This window comes from Sciurus vulgaris (genome assembly GCF_902686455.1).
Source record: "Sciurus vulgaris genome assembly, chromosome: 1".
Lineage (NCBI taxonomy): Eukaryota > Metazoa > Chordata > Mammalia > Rodentia > Sciuridae > Sciurus > Sciurus vulgaris.
In genome coordinates this window covers 112,101,160-112,119,701 of record NC_136461.1, presented here as the reverse complement: position 1 = coordinate 112,119,701, position 18,542 = coordinate 112,101,160, and the positions used below count along the sequence as shown (strand labels likewise).

General features: G+C 38.5%; 2 protein-coding genes across 8 annotated transcripts in view; both read left to right on the top strand.

Moving 5' to 3' along the window:
• Nucleotides 1-6,315, top strand: part of ARNT (aryl hydrocarbon receptor nuclear translocator) — a 72,107-nt gene extending 65,792 nt beyond the window's left edge. For 4 of the 6 annotated variants that reach the window (XM_079107264.1, XM_079107262.1, XM_079107266.1 and 1 more), the window contains 8 exons: nt 48-158; nt 945-1,017; nt 1,183-1,306; nt 1,496-1,598; nt 1,988-2,135; nt 3,999-4,161; nt 4,582-4,748; nt 5,484-6,315. In XM_079107264.1, coding sequence (XP_078963390.1) covers nt 48-158; nt 945-1,017; nt 1,183-1,306; nt 1,496-1,598; nt 1,988-2,135; nt 3,999-4,161; nt 4,582-4,748; nt 5,484-5,573 — 979 coding nt within the window. In that variant the 3' untranslated portion in view covers nt 5,574-6,315. The remainder of the gene's footprint in view (nt 1-47; nt 159-944; nt 1,018-1,182; nt 1,307-1,495; nt 1,599-1,987; nt 2,136-3,998; nt 4,162-4,581; nt 4,749-5,483) is intronic. The other 2 variants (XM_079107265.1, XM_079107263.1) reach the window with 1 other exon arrangement.
• Nucleotides 6,316-6,457: 142 nt separating this feature from the next.
• Nucleotides 6,458-18,074, top strand: CTSK (cathepsin K). 2 transcript variants are annotated; one of them, XM_079107712.1, is made up of 8 exons: nt 6,458-9,016; nt 10,392-10,512; nt 11,012-11,134; nt 11,220-11,375; nt 12,555-12,773; nt 16,018-16,183; nt 16,445-16,550; nt 17,404-18,074. In XM_079107712.1, exons 2-8 carry the CDS (start codon nt 10,393-10,395, stop codon nt 17,501-17,503), a joined length of 990 nt encoding a protein of 329 aa, XP_078963838.1. In that variant the 5' UTR covers nt 6,458-9,016; nt 10,392; the 3' UTR covers nt 17,504-18,074. The 2 variants fall into 2 exon arrangements, with proteins under 2 accessions (XP_078963838.1, XP_078963837.1); XM_079107711.1 differs by lacking the exon at nt 6,458-9,016 and having other exon boundaries at nt 9,069-10,512.
• Nucleotides 18,075-18,542: the final 468 nt, after the last annotated feature.

Here is an 18,542-nt window from a genome sequence, read left to right as displayed (position 1 = left end):
TTTTTTTTTTTTTTTTTTTTTTGCTCTTGTCTACTTTATTTTCACAGGAATTCTAGCCAGGAACCACGGCCTACACTCTCCAACACAATCCAGAGATCACAACTAGGTCCCACAACTAATTTAACCCTAGAAATGGGCCCAGGGCAACTGGCACCCAGGTAAGAAAGAGTAAAATAATGAAGTATTGAGCAGTCACTAGGCTAGGTGTATTAGCCATCTGCAATCCCACTTTTTTTTTTGTTAAATGGCTTTTATTTTGCAGTGGGGTAGTTATCAGGGGCACTCAATCACTGAGCCACATCCCCAAACCCTTTTTTGCATTTTATTTAGAGACAGGATCTCGCTGAGTTACTTAGCTCCTCACTGTTGCTGAGGCTGGCTTTGAACTTGCCATCCTCTGCCTCAGCCTCCCAAGCCACTGGAATTACAGGTATATGCAACTGTGCCCAGCATTTTTTTTTTTTTTTTTAAGTCCTTTTTACCAGGTTCTCTTCTTTTTTTGGTAATGGGGACTAAACCCAGGAGTGCTTAACTACTAAGTCACATCCCCAGCCCTTTTTATTTTTTGTTTTGAAACAGTCTCACTAAATTGCTTAGGGCCTTGCTAAGTTGCTGAGACTGGCCTCAAACTCAGAGATCCTCTTGCCTCGACCTCCTAAGCCTGAGACCAGACTGTCTTTTTTTTTTTTTTTTTTTTGGTATCGGAAATTGAACCCAGGGCACTTTACCACTAGCCACATCCCCAGTCCTTTTTATATTTTATTTTGAGACAGGGTCATAAGTTGCTTAGGGCCTAAGTTGTTGAGGCTAGCTTTGAACTTGCAGTCCTCCTGCTTCAGCCTCCCAAGCTGCCCAGCTTACAGGCATGGGCCATTACCTGTCAACACCAGGTTCTTTTTAAAAATCTTTTTCCCATTTCTCCACTAACTGACTTGAACATATAGGCAGCAGCAACAGCAAACAGAATTGGATGTGGTACCAGGAAGAGATGGTCTAGCCAGCTACAATCATTCCCAGGTAAGTGTCTCTTCTTTCTTAAGGAGGACAGTGAACATTTCCTTAAAAACAAGTCCCCCACTGCCAGTTGGACTGTATGTGTATCTTATTTGAATTTTAGGATAGTTGAATTGTCACGTTAAACCTTTAATGATTATTTTATCATTTTATCATTTTACTCCATAGGTTTCTGTGCAGCCTGTGACAACTACAGGGCCAGAACACAGCAAGCCTCTTGAGAAGTCAGATGGTTTATTTACCCAGGATAGAGATCCAAGATACTCAGAAATATATTCCAACATCAGTGCAGGTATGTTTCTTCCTTAGTCCTCTTTTTAAAGTCTCATTTTGATCACTTACTGATGGACCTGCAACTGCCTGATCTGTAATCTTCCAACATATTTCCATGTAATCATAATACTTCATAAGTAAGTAGGAACTTGCTGAACTATATACTACAGCCCCTTGACTGGCCCTCCCCCCACCTTTTGGTCCACAGATCAGAGTAAAGGCATCTCTTCCAGCACTGTCCCTGCTACCCAACAGCTATTCTCCCAGGGCAACTCATTCCCTCCTACCCCCCGGCCGGCAGAGAATTTCAGGTGAGCCCCATATGTGTGTGCTGCTTTACAGGGCCCTGAGGGATTCATTTGATGAATCCAAGTTTTATTCTTTCCTTGCTTTCTCTGGTTATTTCAGACAAAGCAATGGAGCTTTTAGGGCCTAGGGTGAGGCAAAGAAGCTGCTTTTCTTCCTCCTGTTTCTTTGCACCTGTCTTATTGCCATGTTCTAGGTTCCATCTCTTTGTGTTCTGGTCAGTATGTCACAGCTGTCAGTCTTCCTTGTTTTCTCCAAATTCTGTTATTGAGTTCTCCTCACCTCCAAGGAAGTCAAGGGTATCTAGAAATAGCACTAGATTTTCCTTTGCTTCCTACCTTATCTGATAAACCCATCCTTTTAATACTTTACTTCATTGTTTGTTCACTCTTAGGAATAGTGGTCTGGCCCCTCCTGTAACCATTGTCCAGCCATCATCTTCTGCAGGGCAAATGTTAGCCCAGATTTCCCGCCACTCCAACCCTACCCAGGGAGCAGCCCCAACTTGGACCCCTAGCACCCGCCCAGGCTTCTCTGCCCAGGTAAATCTTCTCATCTTTCTGTCCCTATGTGTTTGTTTTTGTTTAGTTAGATGAGCTTTTTTCCATATGTAAAATTTTCTCCTTTTTTGGGGACCAGGAATGAACCCAGGGGCGCTCAACCACTGAGCCATATCCCCAGTCCTTTTTATGTTTTATTTTGAGACAGGGTCTTAATAAATTGCTGAGGCTGACTTTGAGCTTGCTATCCTTCTGCCTCAGCCTCCCAAGCTGCTGGGATTAGCACACCTTCTAATTTTCTTAAGAGCAGCTAGATAATGAAAACACAGATAATCCAAAAACCTCATTAGAGTTCATAGTTTTCACATATTTACCTTAAATTGGAATTGTTCATGTAGAACATTTAGAGCAGGTTTGATTTCCAGATTTTGGAGTAAATTCTAAGAAGTTTTTTCTTTGTTGAGAACTACATAATATAGGAACAAAGGAGAAAATTGCTAATTTTATATGGTGATATCTATTTTTAAAAAGGAAAAGTCTTTATATTGTGTAATATTTTAATAAAGTAAAAAAAATCAAATCTAAAAGCAGACTCCAAAATTGTTTTTGCATTAGGGTTAGGGTTAGGTTTAGGGTTAGACTGCTAACCCTAACCCTAAGGCCAGCAGCCTCATCATCGTTAGAGCTCTAGCATGCAACATGATCTCAACTGTATAAAATATGTACAGGAAGCCATCTCCATCAGCCAAGGACATTGTTACTGAGGATAATCACTACCACAGTTTTCAGTACTTTGATGAAACCAAGAAGGCCACGCCTCTGAGATGTCATATTATTGGAGTCTTCATTATCTCCTGGGGTTTGCAGCTTTCTATAAGTTTGCTGTGACAGAACCAGGAAAGATGGTATTTGAAGGTTTCTGCAGATAATGTGATTACATGAAAGATATTGAAGAAATGAAGAAAACTGGTAATGAGTGCAATAATTTTGGAATAAATAACTTCTTTGGCTGGGTTTCACAAAGTTTGTCTCTGAACTAGGTGAGGTGGTACACATCTATAATCCTGGTGACTCAGGAGGCTAAGGCAGGAGGATTGCCAATTTGAGGACCTGAGACTCTGTATCAAAATAAAAAATTCAAAAGATTGGGGATTTGGCTTCAGTGGTAAAGCACCCCTGGATTCACTCCCCATTGCGAAAAAGCAAACAAGCAAAGTTTGTCACTGATCTGTTTTCCAGTACTATGAAACATGAATATGTGAGCTAAGGAATAGTTTATCTTGATAAACAAACTTCAAACAAATATTTAAAAAAGAAGAGAAAAACTGGAATTATCCAAAAATGTTAACAGTGGCTCTCTTGTGATAGAATTATGGTTCTTATTTTGATTAATTCTTCTTTTTCTTTTTTTTTTTCAAATATTCCACAGTGCATGTGCATTACTGTTCTGGGGAGGGGAAAAAAAAAATGTTTAGAACTGGGCATGTAGCTCATTGATAGAGCACTTGCCTGTCACATATAAGGCCCTGGGTTTGATCTTCAGCACTGAAAAAAACAAAACATATTAGGAATAAGTGTAGGGAACAGACTGAATAATAAAAGGATGTAAAATTTTTTTATGTGTATATATGACTCATTAATGCCTTGTTTTATTTAACTTTACAGTTTATAAAGTGCTTTTATTTAATCTTCAAGACTTTTATTAAATGCAGCGTTCTTTGCTTTTTTGCACTTTTATCTCAGCTGTGTAAAAAGTAGTGTTGAGAGATTGAGAGTTAATTAGAAGAAATTCACAATTGGAAATAAGTATGAATATAGTTTTGGCAGGGTAGTGACTCATAAGAAATGGGATATGTAATAATAGAAACATTTCATTTGTTGTTCTCTATGTCTTTCTCTCTTTAGCAGGTGGCTACTCAGGCTACAGCCAAAACTCGTTCTTCCCAATTTGGTGTGGGCAACTTTCAGACTTCATCCTCTTTCAGTCCTATGTCTCTTCCTGGTGCTCCCACTGCTTCACCCGGTGCTGCTGCCTATCCTAATCTGGCCAATCGTGGATCCAATTTTGGTAAGTTCAGCTCAAAAGAACGATGACAGGAAAATCACACCACTAAAGAGAAAGGATTTTCTAGTTAAAATAGTTTGCATGTGTCTTGGTATACTGACCTAATTGCCTACCCACATGAAAAATACTTTAGCACATATAACAAAAGCATACAAAATATTGTAATATTTACACAAATTTTACTATAAAAATTTTAAAAAGCATGTGTATTTAATGGCATGCATATTTAAATAGCCAAAGTGCTCTTTGGAAAGAGTCATCTAAAGAAGAAAAGTTAATTTGGGACTGGGTTTTGAAATAGAAAAGGCATTGATGCAGAATGTAATCCAGGTAAAATTGTTGACTTGTGTTTTGCTATGTACTAGTTTCTCTTCTCCAGTGGAATTAGTAGATAGAAGTTGTTTATTCTTACGGTATTTCTAGCTCCTGAGACTGGACAGACTGCAGGACAATTCCAGACACGGACAGCAGAGGGTGTGGGTGTCTGGCCACAGTGGCAAGGCCAGCAGCCTCATCATCGTTCGAGTGCTAGCGAGCAACATGTTCAGCAGCCATCAGCACAACAACCTAGCCAGCCTGAGGTCTTCCAGGTAAGAGAATAAAGATGTCAGAAAATCAGAAGCTAGGAGAGAGAGGGTCAAGATGTAGAGATAGAGAAGGAAACATGCCTTGGCCAGAGGGTGTATGGGAGAGGACAGAGGTTTTAATGTTAGTAGTTGAGAACATCCTTGAACTCTTGCCCTTTAAACAGACTAGACAAAGTTAGTGATATGAGGCTCCATGCAGAGATGCCGAAGAAAGTTATTTGAGCTCATTCATAAAGATCCATATCTTTATTTCATAGTAGCTTTGGGTTTAAAATAGGCAGAACAGTTTTTTAAAGTGTATGAAATGGAAATATTGAATATAGCTATAAAGATCTATTTCTGCAGAGTGAGTGAAGTTTTAGACCAGACAAAGGAGGTCTAGTGTAAAACACAGGTTGAAAGAAGACAAAACAGCTTTTGGTGGAAAACAAATAGGATAAGAGATACTTCATTATATATCTCTAGTGGGTATATGAAATGTGACAAGCATATTTTTCTCCCTTTGAAAATATCAAAGACTGGAAAAAGGAAAATGTGCAACTATAGAGGGAAGACAGAGAAGGGGCAAGGGGGAAAAGACTGTAATCTAAAGGAGCCAGTTGCTGAGAGTAAGGAAGACTGAGAGCTTAGCATAGCAGAGACTCTTCAGAGTCGGGGATGGGGTGCTGGGGAATGTTGGGAGGGAACTCAGTAAATGTAAGGGTGTGTGACCCAGTCTTAATTTTTTTCTCTCCTTAGGAGATGCTGTCCATGCTGGGAGAACAGAGCAACAGCTACAACAATGAAGAATTTCCTGATCTAACTATGTTTCCCTCCTTTTCAGAATAGAACTATTGGGGTGAGGATAAGGGGTGGGGGAGAAAAATCACTGTTTGTTTTTTAAAAGCAAAACTTTTGTAAACAGAATAAAAGTTCCTCTCCCTTCCCTTCCCTCACCCCTAAAGCATACCCCCTTTCCTTTCTGGGATTTCCTTGCTCTCCCCTCCCCTTGCCTCTTCAAGGTAACAGTTATAGAAGAAACAAAATGAATCCCCAAGGCTTTTTATGACCCTTTGAAAATTTGAGGCTAGTGAGGTTAGAATGCCTTTTCTTATGTCTCCTGACCAGAAGTTAAACAATAACGATTTGTACTAGGGTTAAAGTGCAGGTTAGAACCGGATGTCCATTATTTGCCTTGGATACATTATGACTTTTTTGGAAAGAAATTGTGAATAGAGTGGAGGAGAGGAGATATGTCCTCATATTTGAGGATCATGAAACATGGTAGGTATATATGGGGCTTTGGGAAGTGAACATAGGCCCATTCTGCTACCTGTGAGCAATTCCTCTGGAAAGAAACGTGAGACTGAGTGAGCGTTTGTGTATGTGTGTGTGTCTGTATGTGTGTGGCATGCACGTTTCTGTATTTCTTTCTCCCTATTAGGGAGTTATGCAAAATTTGTCACAGATTTTTATCTTTGTCTTTTCTGTGTGCTCTTCAAAGAGTCCTAAGAAGATAAATCTTCCAAGTATTTTCCACTTAGTATTGCAGCCAAAGAGTGTTTAAATAAATGTCTTTGCTGCACTTGTATTTATGCTCAGCTAATATGCAACTATAGGCAAAGTCTTCTGTTGATATGGTTGGTCTCTCATACACATTCAGTGATAAAGCTGGATCACTCCCACTTTTGGTGCTCTCGCCTTATCTGGAAGATCTGCAAACATTACCGAAATAGGCTGACAAATACTTGGAGAAACCCCAGACTTGGCCATACAGATAATGCTGCATTTTTCTATCAGAATCACACATTATGTGTGTTCTATGGAGGTTATTTTCTGCGTGGAAACTCAACTTCTTGGATTAGCAGTCCCAGTGAAAATCCTTACTGTTAGAATGTAAACCAAATACAAAGCCGTCTTGTAAAATAGCCTCTTTCATTTCATCCTCAAAATATTCTGTACAGTACAAAACAAATTTAAGTTCCTCCTGGGCCGATAGTTCTTTCCTCTCTGCTCCCTTTCCAATCTTGCGATTGGGTTTTGCTTAAGAATGCAAGCATAATAACTCCATGTGTTAGGTGGGGCCTGGATTCCCATCCCAGCAGGATCAGTTGGTAATTATAGCCATATAAATACAAGTTACTACTCTCACCCTTTGCCTTCCTCAGGTAAGTTATATATATCAGCCTTTTTTTTTTTTTTTTTTTTTTAATTGGCTTCGGCTGGTATCTAAGTGCAAGACGGAATTAATAAGTGAAGACATACTAAATGTATTCATAGGGGACTAAGGAAAACAGGTGGCCTTGGACAGGCTGAGGAAATGTCATTTCCTGGGTTTCCCCTCCCTTTTGTCTTCAGTCTGGTGCCAGATAGTGGAATGGAAAGGAGACAATTTATTTTTTTATTCTATGTGCACACATACAGTATACATATATATTTATATCACAATTTACAAAACCAAAAAGTTGAGTTTCCAATGGAATCCTTGTTTTTTAATAATTGACTGTTTTTAAATGTGATCAGGACTATAATATTGTACAGTTATTATAGGGCCTTGGGGGTAGGGGAGGGCAGGGAGAAGATGCTCTGGGGGTTTTGTTTCTGCTTTTCCTTCAGGGTTTTATTTTTGATTGTTTTGTTTTGTTTTGTTTTTTTTTCTTGTTGGCCATTTCTGTATTGCTGGCATCTGTGCTAAGCCTTACAGTGGCAAAAATGACAACATGTAGCAAAGATTTTAAAACAAAATATTTTTTCCTTTTGTAAAAATTTCTTGTGTTGTGTGATATTGATTGCGGCTTTTATTACTCCTTTCTGGTCAGAAATCAACAGACACCCACAACTAAAGGGATCCACTGCTTGAGCTTCAAACACACAAGCATAAAGCACAATGTGAGTCTTTAATTTCAGGAATCAGAAATCATAGGGCCCTGATCACTCAGCACCTCTCCTCCTCATTTGCCCTCCTGATCCTGACACATTCTGAGTAACATTCATCACTGACATTCTGACCACATTGGGTGGAGGTGGGGTTGTCCAAGCCTTTAGGAGAAAGGGGAAGAGTTAGGACTTGAAAACATTAGGGCACACATCTGGATGCCTTTCCCAGTATGTTCTTTGAATTAAAAAGAGTGAGAAACTGGGAAATTTAAACTGTTGAAGTCTGGGCCTGGTTTTCACCCAGGACCATATGATTCATTAGCCACTCTTAAGATCCAGGGGCACACACAATAAACCTGAGTTCTTGAGAACTCAGCTAAAAACCAGCCTGGAATCCAACTCAGAATTGAATCTGAATCCCATGTATTAATCCTTCTCTTCCAGTGACCCTCTTTCCCCACATCTGTTTATGGAAGAAAATGGATCTTGGGGGTGTGGTTTGGTAACTGAATTAGACTCTTATGATCTGTCACATGCCTGGATTTTGGGGAAGCATTTGGAGAAACTCATGTGACTGGACCTAGATTGGGGATTTTAATAATTGAGACATGCTCATCAGACATCCACCATCTGATAGTGTTAGCAATAGAGTCACATGCGAGTCCATCAGTCCATTGATTCAAGTGTTTTAAACAAACAGGAGTACAGTTTCTGTTGCCTTTTAGAACCAGTTTCATCTAGACTTTCTGGGCAGATCCTCTGCAAAACGACATTAGGCTAGAAAAGCTATTTCCCTGCTTAAAGCCATGACAACTTTTAATCAATAGTATCATAAAATGCAATTTTGGAGCTTATGTCTTATGTCACTCATCTCTAGCTTTTTGTGTTTCTTCCATCATCCCACAGGTGAGGATCAGACACAAATTTGAAAACTGAGGTTTCACTGTTAGGATTTTAGGGAGGTAGGTCATTAATAAGAAAAGGGTATGGAAAGATGCATTCCCCCTGATATTATAATAAAGGATTTTAAAGAAGGATGAGGGAAGTCTGGGGCTATATAGCCCTTTCCCCAGCAAAGGAAAAGGTAAGCCCCATCTACAGTAATGTGTACTGATATCTTTTTTTTTTGCCTCCAAAGAGTCATGTGAAACTCAACACCTACCTAGTAACTCTCTCTCTAGCACACTACACTGCACACAGAAACATTGTGCAAATCTGCTGCCTCCTTCCTTCCACCTTAACCCCCCCTTCTCTCAACATTTTTTCCCCGCCTCCTTCCCTCATCCAAATTTTCCAGCCAACCGCTGGAGCTGACTTCCGCAATCCTAATGGAATAAATCTAGCACTCCTAGTCTTCTGGTCACATTAGCCTGCTTCCTGTCTGAAAGGACCCCAGACAAGATTCCCAGCAGCAGGTAATATTTTTTACTTACTAGATTTTTTTAGCTCTCTATCTTAAGAGTATTAGGGATGTAGTGAGTTGGGGGTCAAAGTAAACTGTATAGGGTCTGCATATGAAAACATGCCCTTCTTAGTTCCTTTCCTGGCCAAACAAAATCTGAATATCTTCAGGATTCCTTGTATGATTTGTACATATGCACACCTGGTTGTTACTAAAAGCAAAAAACAGGGAATTCTTACCCATCCCTCAAAAGTAGCCTCTAGAGTTTTTTGTTTTGACTACTGAGGAGGAGGAAGAGTGGTACTACTAGGTGGTAACTGGGTATTTCTGTTCTGAGACATCAAACTTTTTAACACTCCTGCTATTAAATGTCCTGCTAGACATTTAACACTGGTTTGTAAAAGAAAAAAAAAAAAAAAAAAGGCTATACATTTAGTTCGTGCAAGTCTTAGACTTACTAGAGTGACTGCAAATTGTTCTTAAAACTGAAGAATCTGCAATTATACCAATTCAAGAAATGAGTGAAACTTCACTTCTGAAATGCTGTGAATTTAATCATTTTCCATCCTGCATTCTAACTTCAGTTCTGAGGCTCTTGCCCTGTGAGGTAGTCACAGAGGTTTTTTGTTGTTGGAAAAAGAAAAGAAAACCTACTCACAAACATCTGGTTAAGATTAGGGCAGTTTCCGGTCTATGGAGGGAGGGGTATGAGAAAGGAAGAAATGCATAAGGGGAGTGAGGAGGCAGTTAACATTGTTAAATGAGAAAATGGTATCAACTTTTCCCTTGTTCTATCCTGACAAGATCTGGAAAAGTACCAGAAGTAAGGCAAGTAAGAAATTAATGCCTTGAAGAAATCATTAAGAAGCAAAATATAGCTGGAAATATCTTTTATGTTTATTCTCCAACCTATTCTCACTTTGCACTTACTTTGTCCATCCTGAAACTTGAAGAGGACAATGACGAAGACAAGTGCTGAACCCATTCATCCAATTTCTATTCCATTTCTGATTGTACAAGTGTGCGTGTGAGTGTTGGTTGAGTCTCCCTATGTCAGGATATTTAGAACTAGATGTACCAGCACCTGATGGAAATCCAGCCTCTTCCTATCATTGTCTTAACATATACAGATCACTCTCAATTCCTTGCTGCCCCATGGTTCCGAGGAAGGGATTGTACCTTTGGGTTCATGAATCCCCTAGGATTATTGTGTGTGCATGCATTTTTCCTCTGAGAAGAACTCTATTAGCTCCTCAAAGGAGTCATCTATGACTTATATAAGGTTAAGCCACCTTGTGTAAATATGGCTTCAGCTATTTTCTCACTCCAAGCCAGGCTGTGAACTTATGCCAAATGGAAGTGTCTCCCCTAATTATTCCCTTCCCCAGGATGTGGGGGCTCAAGCTTCTGCTGTTACCCATGGTGAGCTTTGCTCTGTATCCTGAGGAGATACTGGACACCCAGTGGGAGCTATGGAAGAAGACCTACAGGAAGCAGTATAATGGCAAGGTGCCTGGGAACCCAAAGGGAGCATGGCAGGAGAGCTGGAACCTGAGATCTCCAATCTTAGCTTCCAGACTTCCTTCTTCAATCCAAATACAGCACTTTACTCCAATCAAGCAAATTTGTCCCTAATTCTTAACATGGTTTTCATTTCTGTGCCTCAACTCACCATCTATCAAGACCTATCCTTCTTTAACTTTATAACTGGCTTCAATTCCCTGTACCACAAGAAAAAAAAAAAAGTGTGACTGTCTTATATTTGTCTTTTGAGAAGACTTGTCAGATTAATGTTATTAATCTGAGTAATTTTTCTGTAGATCTCTCCATAGCTTTGTATTGTATTATTTGTATTTGCTCCCATCTCACTTTTAGCATGCTCTAATAATTCATGATTAGTTCCCCAACTACATTATAAACCCCTTGTGATTGTAAGTTGCATCTTTTCTTCATAGTATCACCTAAATTTGCATACGGTCTATGCACGTACTGATTGTGCTCTGTTTAGGTGGATGAAATCTCTCGGCGTTTAATTTGGGAAAAAAACCTGAAGTATATTTCCATGCATAATCTTAAGGCCTCACTTGGTGTCTATACATATGAACTGGCCATGAACCACTTGGGGGATATGGTGAGTTGAGTCTCAGCTCCTGGCCCACCTAGAATTTTTACCTTAATTCCCTGCTAAAGCCTGGCTTCTTTCTTTTTTGTCTCAGACCAGTGAAGAAGTGGTTCAGAAGATGACTGGACTCAAAATACCCCCATCTCATTCTCAAAGTAATGATACCCTTTACATCCCAGACTGGGAAGGCAGAGCCCCAGACTCCATTGACTATCGAAAGAAGGGTTATGTCACTCCTGTAAAAAATCAGGTACTCTCTTTTGGATATGTGTAAGTAATCTAGCATGATCTATTCCTTTTTCTCCTGCTTTGTTGTCAAGATAGGAGGGCAACATGAAGAGGGAACAAGGAATTAAGGTATATTGCATGCTAAGATAGTGGCCTATTCTGTTATTTAATTCATCACCTATTTTTGTACATTTAGGTTACTTCTGGGGCTTATTATAGTGTTGCAGATGGTAGAATGAGACAGGCATTATTACCCTATGTACATGAATTATTTAACTACTAATGTGACTGAGCACCAAGTACAGCCAGAGGAATGAGAAGTTATGCTCAATTTGTGTATAATATGTCAAAATGTATTCTATTGTCAGGTATAACCAATTAGAACAAATTAAAAAAATAAAGTGTTGCAATAATCACTCTTGTGCATATATTTTTGTGCACGTTAGAAATAGTTATGCAAAATAAGTCCTAAAATTGAAATTGCTAGGTCACAATTTTTGGAATCCTTTCCAAAAATGTTTTTACAATCTTCCATTCTCATCAGCACGAAAACACCAGCTTTCCTATAACCTGAACAGAGGATTGTATCAATAAGATGAACAATTGACTTAATACTCATTTAACATATACCACCCCCTGGAACCTATCCAATACTGTGCTGGGCAGTAGATTCAAGATGGCCAAGACACAAGCTGTGTCCTTAAGAAATTATCTTAAGAAGAACTATAACCTAGCAGAACAAACACTAATAATAGTTAGTATTTTCTGAGAGATTGCTACATTTAAGGAACTTTCGAATTATTTATGTGTTAAATCTCTTAATCCTTGTAACAGTTCCATTAAGTATACTATTGTGCACATTTTCCAAATGAAACTGAGGCACATATAGGTTTAGTAATTTACCCAAGGTCACATAACTGGTGGGTGCGAAGCCAGGGTTAGAACCTAGGAGACCTGCCTCCAAAGCCAGTACTCTACTTTCTCTGTTCTATATCAGCTAACCATAATAACAGTTATCAATAACAACAATAGCAATAAAATAATGCAACAAATGTTAAATGAAGAGGAATAGGAACACCTCACAACAATGGCAATGTTTGTGTCAGAATTTGTGAAATGCATGGAATTTCATCAGGCAGGTAGATAGACAATACAGAATGTGTGACAGGAATGACTCATAGTTGCTCTATATGCCTCTCAGGGTCAGTGTGGTTCCTGTTGGGCTTTTAGCTCTGTGGGTGCCCTGGAGGGTCAACTCAAGAAGAAAACTGGCAAACTCTTAAACCTGAGTCCTCAGAACCTGGTGGATTGTGTGTCTGAGAATGATGGCTGTGGAGGGGGCTATATGACCAACGCCTTCCAATACGTGCAGAAGAACCGGGGTATTGATTCTGAAGATGCCTACCCATATGTAGGACAGGTGAGACTGCTCTGTACAGTTGTATAGCTCTGTAATGGTTCCTTTTTCTCTAGCATGATATTTTTTATTGGAAACAACTCCAGAAATCTTGTATTTTGTTATTCTATTCTGCTTTCTTAACCCATTTGTCACATTGGCCCCAATGTGGAATACCTATAAAAACTTAAATATAGTATAAAATACAGTATATAATGATTATATAATTAAGTATAATAGGATTATAATATAGTGGTTATATTATAATGTTTATATAATAATATAGAAGCTCTACATTATTATTTCTAAACTATTTTAATATACCTGTGTCAATCTTGTTGAAATATTCACAGAATTGGAAGATTGCAACTTAATGAGTTAATGGGATGATTTCCCACAGAAGGCCAAGAAGATTCCTATGATATGGGAGAACTTTGGGAGCTTAGCTTTTTATCTTTCTGCCCTGGAGAAAAAAGAGGATAGGTTATCCCATAAAACTCTGAACAGGTCTCTATAACCCTCTGCTAAATTCTCCATTCCTACAACAAACCCACAAACCTACCATGCTATTTTTATGAATCATGTGACTTTATTTTGTATGATCTCAGTGGAGTTTTACGAAAATTATGTAAGTTAACACACTAGCATATAACATGAGACAAAAAAACAAGTTGCTTCATATTTATTTTAGAGATAAAAGAATTAGCTTATTTTCAAGTTTGAGGTCAGCCTGGGAATTTAGTGAGACCCTGTCACAAAATAAAATTTCCAAAAGGGCTGGGAATATAGCTCAGTGGTAGAGTGCTTGCCTAGCATGTGTGAGGTCTTAGGTTCAATCCCCAATATGCCAAAGAAATAAAAGTTTTAAAATAAAATAAAATAAATAAATAGTGATAATAATAAAATAAAGTCTTTAATCCATATATAATTTTCAGAACTGATAGGTTCCAACCAAGTCCATATATGAACTCAGACTGCCATATAGGGCAAAGCATACTAAGGTTACCCTAACAGATTAGCTTTTTAATTCTGAATACATCATATCAATTAGTGAGATAACCTGTGCATGGTAAAAAACAGTCTTTAACTTTTTGTTCTCTTATAATATTAAAAAAGAGAAAGGAGGTGCCTGTGCCATGGGGACATACCTCTAATTTCAGCAGTTCGGGAGGCTAAGGCAGGAGAATTGTGAGTTCAAAACCAGCCTCAGCAATGGTGAGGTGCTAAGCAACTCAGTGAGATCCTGTCTCTAAATAAAATGCAAAAAAGGGCTGGGGATGTGGCTCAGTGGTTAAGTGCCCCTGAGTTCAAATCCCATGTGGAAAAAAAAAAAAAAGAGAGAGAGAAAGAGAGAGAAAGAAGGGAAGGAAAGAGGAAGGAAGAAAGGAAATAAGTCCTAATGGTGTATGCAAAAAACAAATGTGTTTTCATAATTCTCTGCATCTTTATAATTCACAGCTAATGTAAAGGTGTGTGTACCAATATTAAAAACAAATAAATACTACCAGAACTAATAGTTGATAACTCATCCATTGAAAACTAGCATCATTTACATTACAGTATTAATCAGTTTGTTGAGAAATAGTTTAATGAATGGCTTGTTCTAAATAATTTAAATGAAAATTATAAAATACTTGAAACTCTATTTTGGAATGAAAGGAACATTTGACTTCCCCTGCACCCTCAAATAATTTCTTCAGCATTTTAGAGCAATGTGGAATAAAGTTGGCCTTTTTATCAGTTAAAATGAAGACTTAGCCAGACAAGGCACATATTCCATTTTTTAATAGACTGACTGTTCCTTCAACTTTATAGTTTCTAAAAGGAGTTATTGTCCAAAACCGAAGGAATTTTTCTTCTCAGATGAGCTTGTGAATGAATGGAGGGAGGTAAAAAAAATTTAAAAAGAAGTGATTTGATGGGGTAGCAGCCAGATAAGAATATTTTAAAAGGACAATAACATAAAGTTATTCCAGTTATAATGCAGACTTTTCTGACTTTAGTATACCATCACCTGATATCCTTTGGAGTTCACATCAAAATATCCTGTTTTACTTGTAAATTGTGGTTCTGGAAATTGAGCCCAGGGCCTCATGCAGGCTGGCAAATGCTCTACCAGAGTTACATTCCTAGCCTAATATGCACAATTTTGACACCAGGAAGCATCAGGGATTTGGATCACATGGCAGGGAACAAAGGGCTCTCAATAAATTATTAAGGCACCACTGGACCATTGTAATCTTAGAATATCATATCAAATGCTCCCATTATTGTTAATAGATAATGTATTCTTCTTATAGCTGTAACCTTAAGGTTTTGAAGGAATAGTCTATAGGAAGATATGTTGCCATTAGACTCTATAATTGTGGTTAAGTATGGTGTTGGAAGGTTACAAACTAAAATGCTAACTTATTAACCTAGTTTAGTATCATGCTATATGCTTTTTTAATATCTGTCTCTGATGAGAGCACAAGGGTCTAGTCAAAACTCTGCCTCACATTAGGTTTCCTGATACAGATGCAGAGGGCCCAGGTCCTCCCCCTAGCTGGGCTTTAGTCTTGGCCTTTTCCTCATAGAGCAGCTAGTACTTCCTGTACCCTGAGGCTCGTACATACTACACAGCCAGAAGATGACTTGTGCTTTATAAAAAGTAAATCTTAGGGCTGGGGATGTGGCCCAGTGATTAAGTGCTCCTTGGTTCAATCCCTGGTATTTGAAATAAAATTTAAAAATCTTATTTCAAGCTGGGTATGGTGGGTGCACACCTATAATCCCAGATACTCGAGAGGCTGAAGCAGGAGGACCTCAAGTTCATGGCTAGCCTAGGCAATGCAGTGAGACCCTATCTCAAACTCAAAAGAATTGGGTATTGTAGCTCAGTGATAGAATGTCCTTGGGTTCAATCCCCAATACCTCCAAATCATCATCATCATCATCATCATCATCATCAACATCAACATCATCATCGTCATCTTATTTCAGAAATCTTTTCTTACCCTGGTGTAATAAAAACAGTTTCTCTTTCTTAAGTTCTACAGTTTTTCCTTATGTCTTTAAACTACCTAGAAGTTGGTTTTTGTGAGTGGTAGAAAGTAGGAATCTACTTTTCATAGTTTTCTAAAATGGTAAGGAGGAATAGACCTAGAAACTCTAGTCTGCTTCCCCTCTTAGTTCACCGACATTACTCAAAACATTAGTTAAGTTTCTCATTCTCCAAATCATTGCCTAATGCTTGGTCCTAGTCCTATTACAACCTTGTTTGTTCCAGGATGAAAGTTGTATGTACAACCCAACAGGCAAGGCAGCTAAATGCAGAGGGTACAGAGAGATCCCTGTGGGGAATGAGAAAGCCCTGAAGAGAGCAGTGGCCCGAGTGGGACCTATTTCTGTGGCCATTGATGCAAGCTTGACCTCCTTCCAATTTTACAGCAAAGGTAAGAAGCAGTGCCTATAGAACATTCTCTTTTATGATGTGGGCATGATGACTTCTTGAAGGGCTCTGAACATTTTTAGTACTTAGTTTTCATATTCAGGCTCAGTCTGCTAGAGAAAAACTGACATCTGTCACAGTGTAAAGCCATCTCTGTTGTAAACTGTTTTGACTGGGACAGAATCCTAGGAGTCTCCTAGACTAAAAGACCCCACTGGGCAACTGTTGGATTGCAAGAGTCTCATCTTGATAGTTTGTTTCCTAGGTGTGTATTACGATGAAAGCTGCAATAGTGATAATCTGAACCATGCAGTTTTGGCAGTGGGATACGGGATCCAGAAGGGAAAGAAGCACTGGATAATTAAAAACAGGTAATGATGGGGATACTACCTTTGTTATTAAATTGCCCTTATGATAGTCAAACTAACCTCCAGCTTCTGGATATTCCTTTATTTCTCCCAAATAAATAGAAAATTATCTCAGGTTCTTCAGTTCTACCTTCTCAGAGATTCTTAATTCTGAAGCTAACATTTGATGGCCAGAGAATAGTGCAAGGTGCTTATCACATGCACAAATGAGTAAATGTCTGCTTTCAATGACCTCTCAGCCCAATATAAAAGACCAACTTAACTAACTATGACATAAAGGAGCACAAAGAACCAACTCCCTTCCTTAGTAATCTCATCTGCTCTTGTAGTTTCATCCATCTTGTCTTTGGAATTTTCTCCCAATTCAAGATCACTGGCCTCAGCCTTTCTTAACACAGAGTAAATCTCACTCTACTTTCAGTTGATAATTCAACCTGAATTATCAAAAAAAAGTGGATTTCCATCCACTTTTCCAGATCTATCTCCCACTACATTCTGTCAGGTACTCTTGTTTTTCAGTCACATGATCCTAACATATTTCCTGTCTGTCTCTACTGTCAGTTTCACACCTCCACTGGCAACACATTCCCACAGGTCCAAATTCTATCAAGGTTTTTAGCACAGCCTCAAATGCCACCTCTTATATCAAACCCTTTTCATCCTCTTGATCAGAAGCAATCTATTCTACCTTTGAGGTGGATAATATTATCTCCTCCACTTGTTAACTTTAAACTTATCTTTAAAGGTAAAAACCATCTTACTTATTTTTGTGCATTGTCAAGTACTTAGCACAATATAGTAAATGTTTTAAAGAATAAACTGATGGTAATAAGTATTTTTCTTGTTGATCCTACAGCTGGGGAGAGAACTGGGGAAACAAAGGTTATATTCTCATGGCTCGGAATAAGAACAATGCCTGTGGAATTGCCAACCTGGCCAGCTTCCCCAAGATGTGATTCAACCATCCAATCTCATCCTGTTCTTTCATTCCTTCTATAATGGTGCAATATAATGATGTACTTTGGAAGGGAATAGGTGGACCGTTCTTGAAGCAGATGTTGTGATGCTGAGATTGTCTGTTTTAATTATTCTACTCAGTGCTTCAAGTGACAACCCTACTACTTTCTTTTTCTCCACCCAAGGCTGTTTTATTTGTGGCCACAGAAAAAATTTCCCTTGGAGGAATGTATACTCTTAGACTAAGAGAGGTGACCACAACCTGCCTTGACTATGTTGTCTAGAGCTGATGCTGTGCTAATAGAGGCTGGTGATCTTCAGTAGGCTAAGTTCTCATTCACTGAGACTAGTTAGTTTTAACTATCATGGAGACTAAGGTGACCTGACGTCTTAGTTTCCAAGTTCTTTTATATCCTTAAGGCAGAAATTTCTGTGTTTTCTACTCCAATTCACAAGTCTTTGGTACAAGTTTACATGATATAAAAAGTGTGTTTTCTTTTTCTTCCTTGGATTTTTGGAATAAAGTATTTTTCTCTTGCCTACAATTTAATAAACAGCATTTAGAATACATTCATTTTGTGATGGGTATTGTACTAGGTGCTAGAGACCAAAATATGTTCCCAAAATATGTACTCACAGTCTGACTGGAAAAAATATCACATAATTCATTCCAGCTCATTTATTTGTTCATTCCTTTAGCCAGCATTTATTGAGTAGTTACTCCATGCCAAGAACTGTACTAAATTTCTGGGATTAAATGGACCTGAGGAGATCCCAATATTTAATACTACCTATGGGGCAACACAGGTAGTATTAAGTGAAACACATACCTGAGTCTTGAAAAAATGTCAAATCTCTTTCTGAGGTTCAATACCCTAAACTTTCACTATCACCAAAAAAGGAAATTGAAATTCCTTAAAAAAATTTTTTTTCCAGTACTCAAGATTGAACTCAGGGATACTTTACCACTGAGATACATTCCTAGTCCTTTCTTTTTATTTTCAGACAGGGTCTCATTAAGTTGCTGAGTCTAGCCTC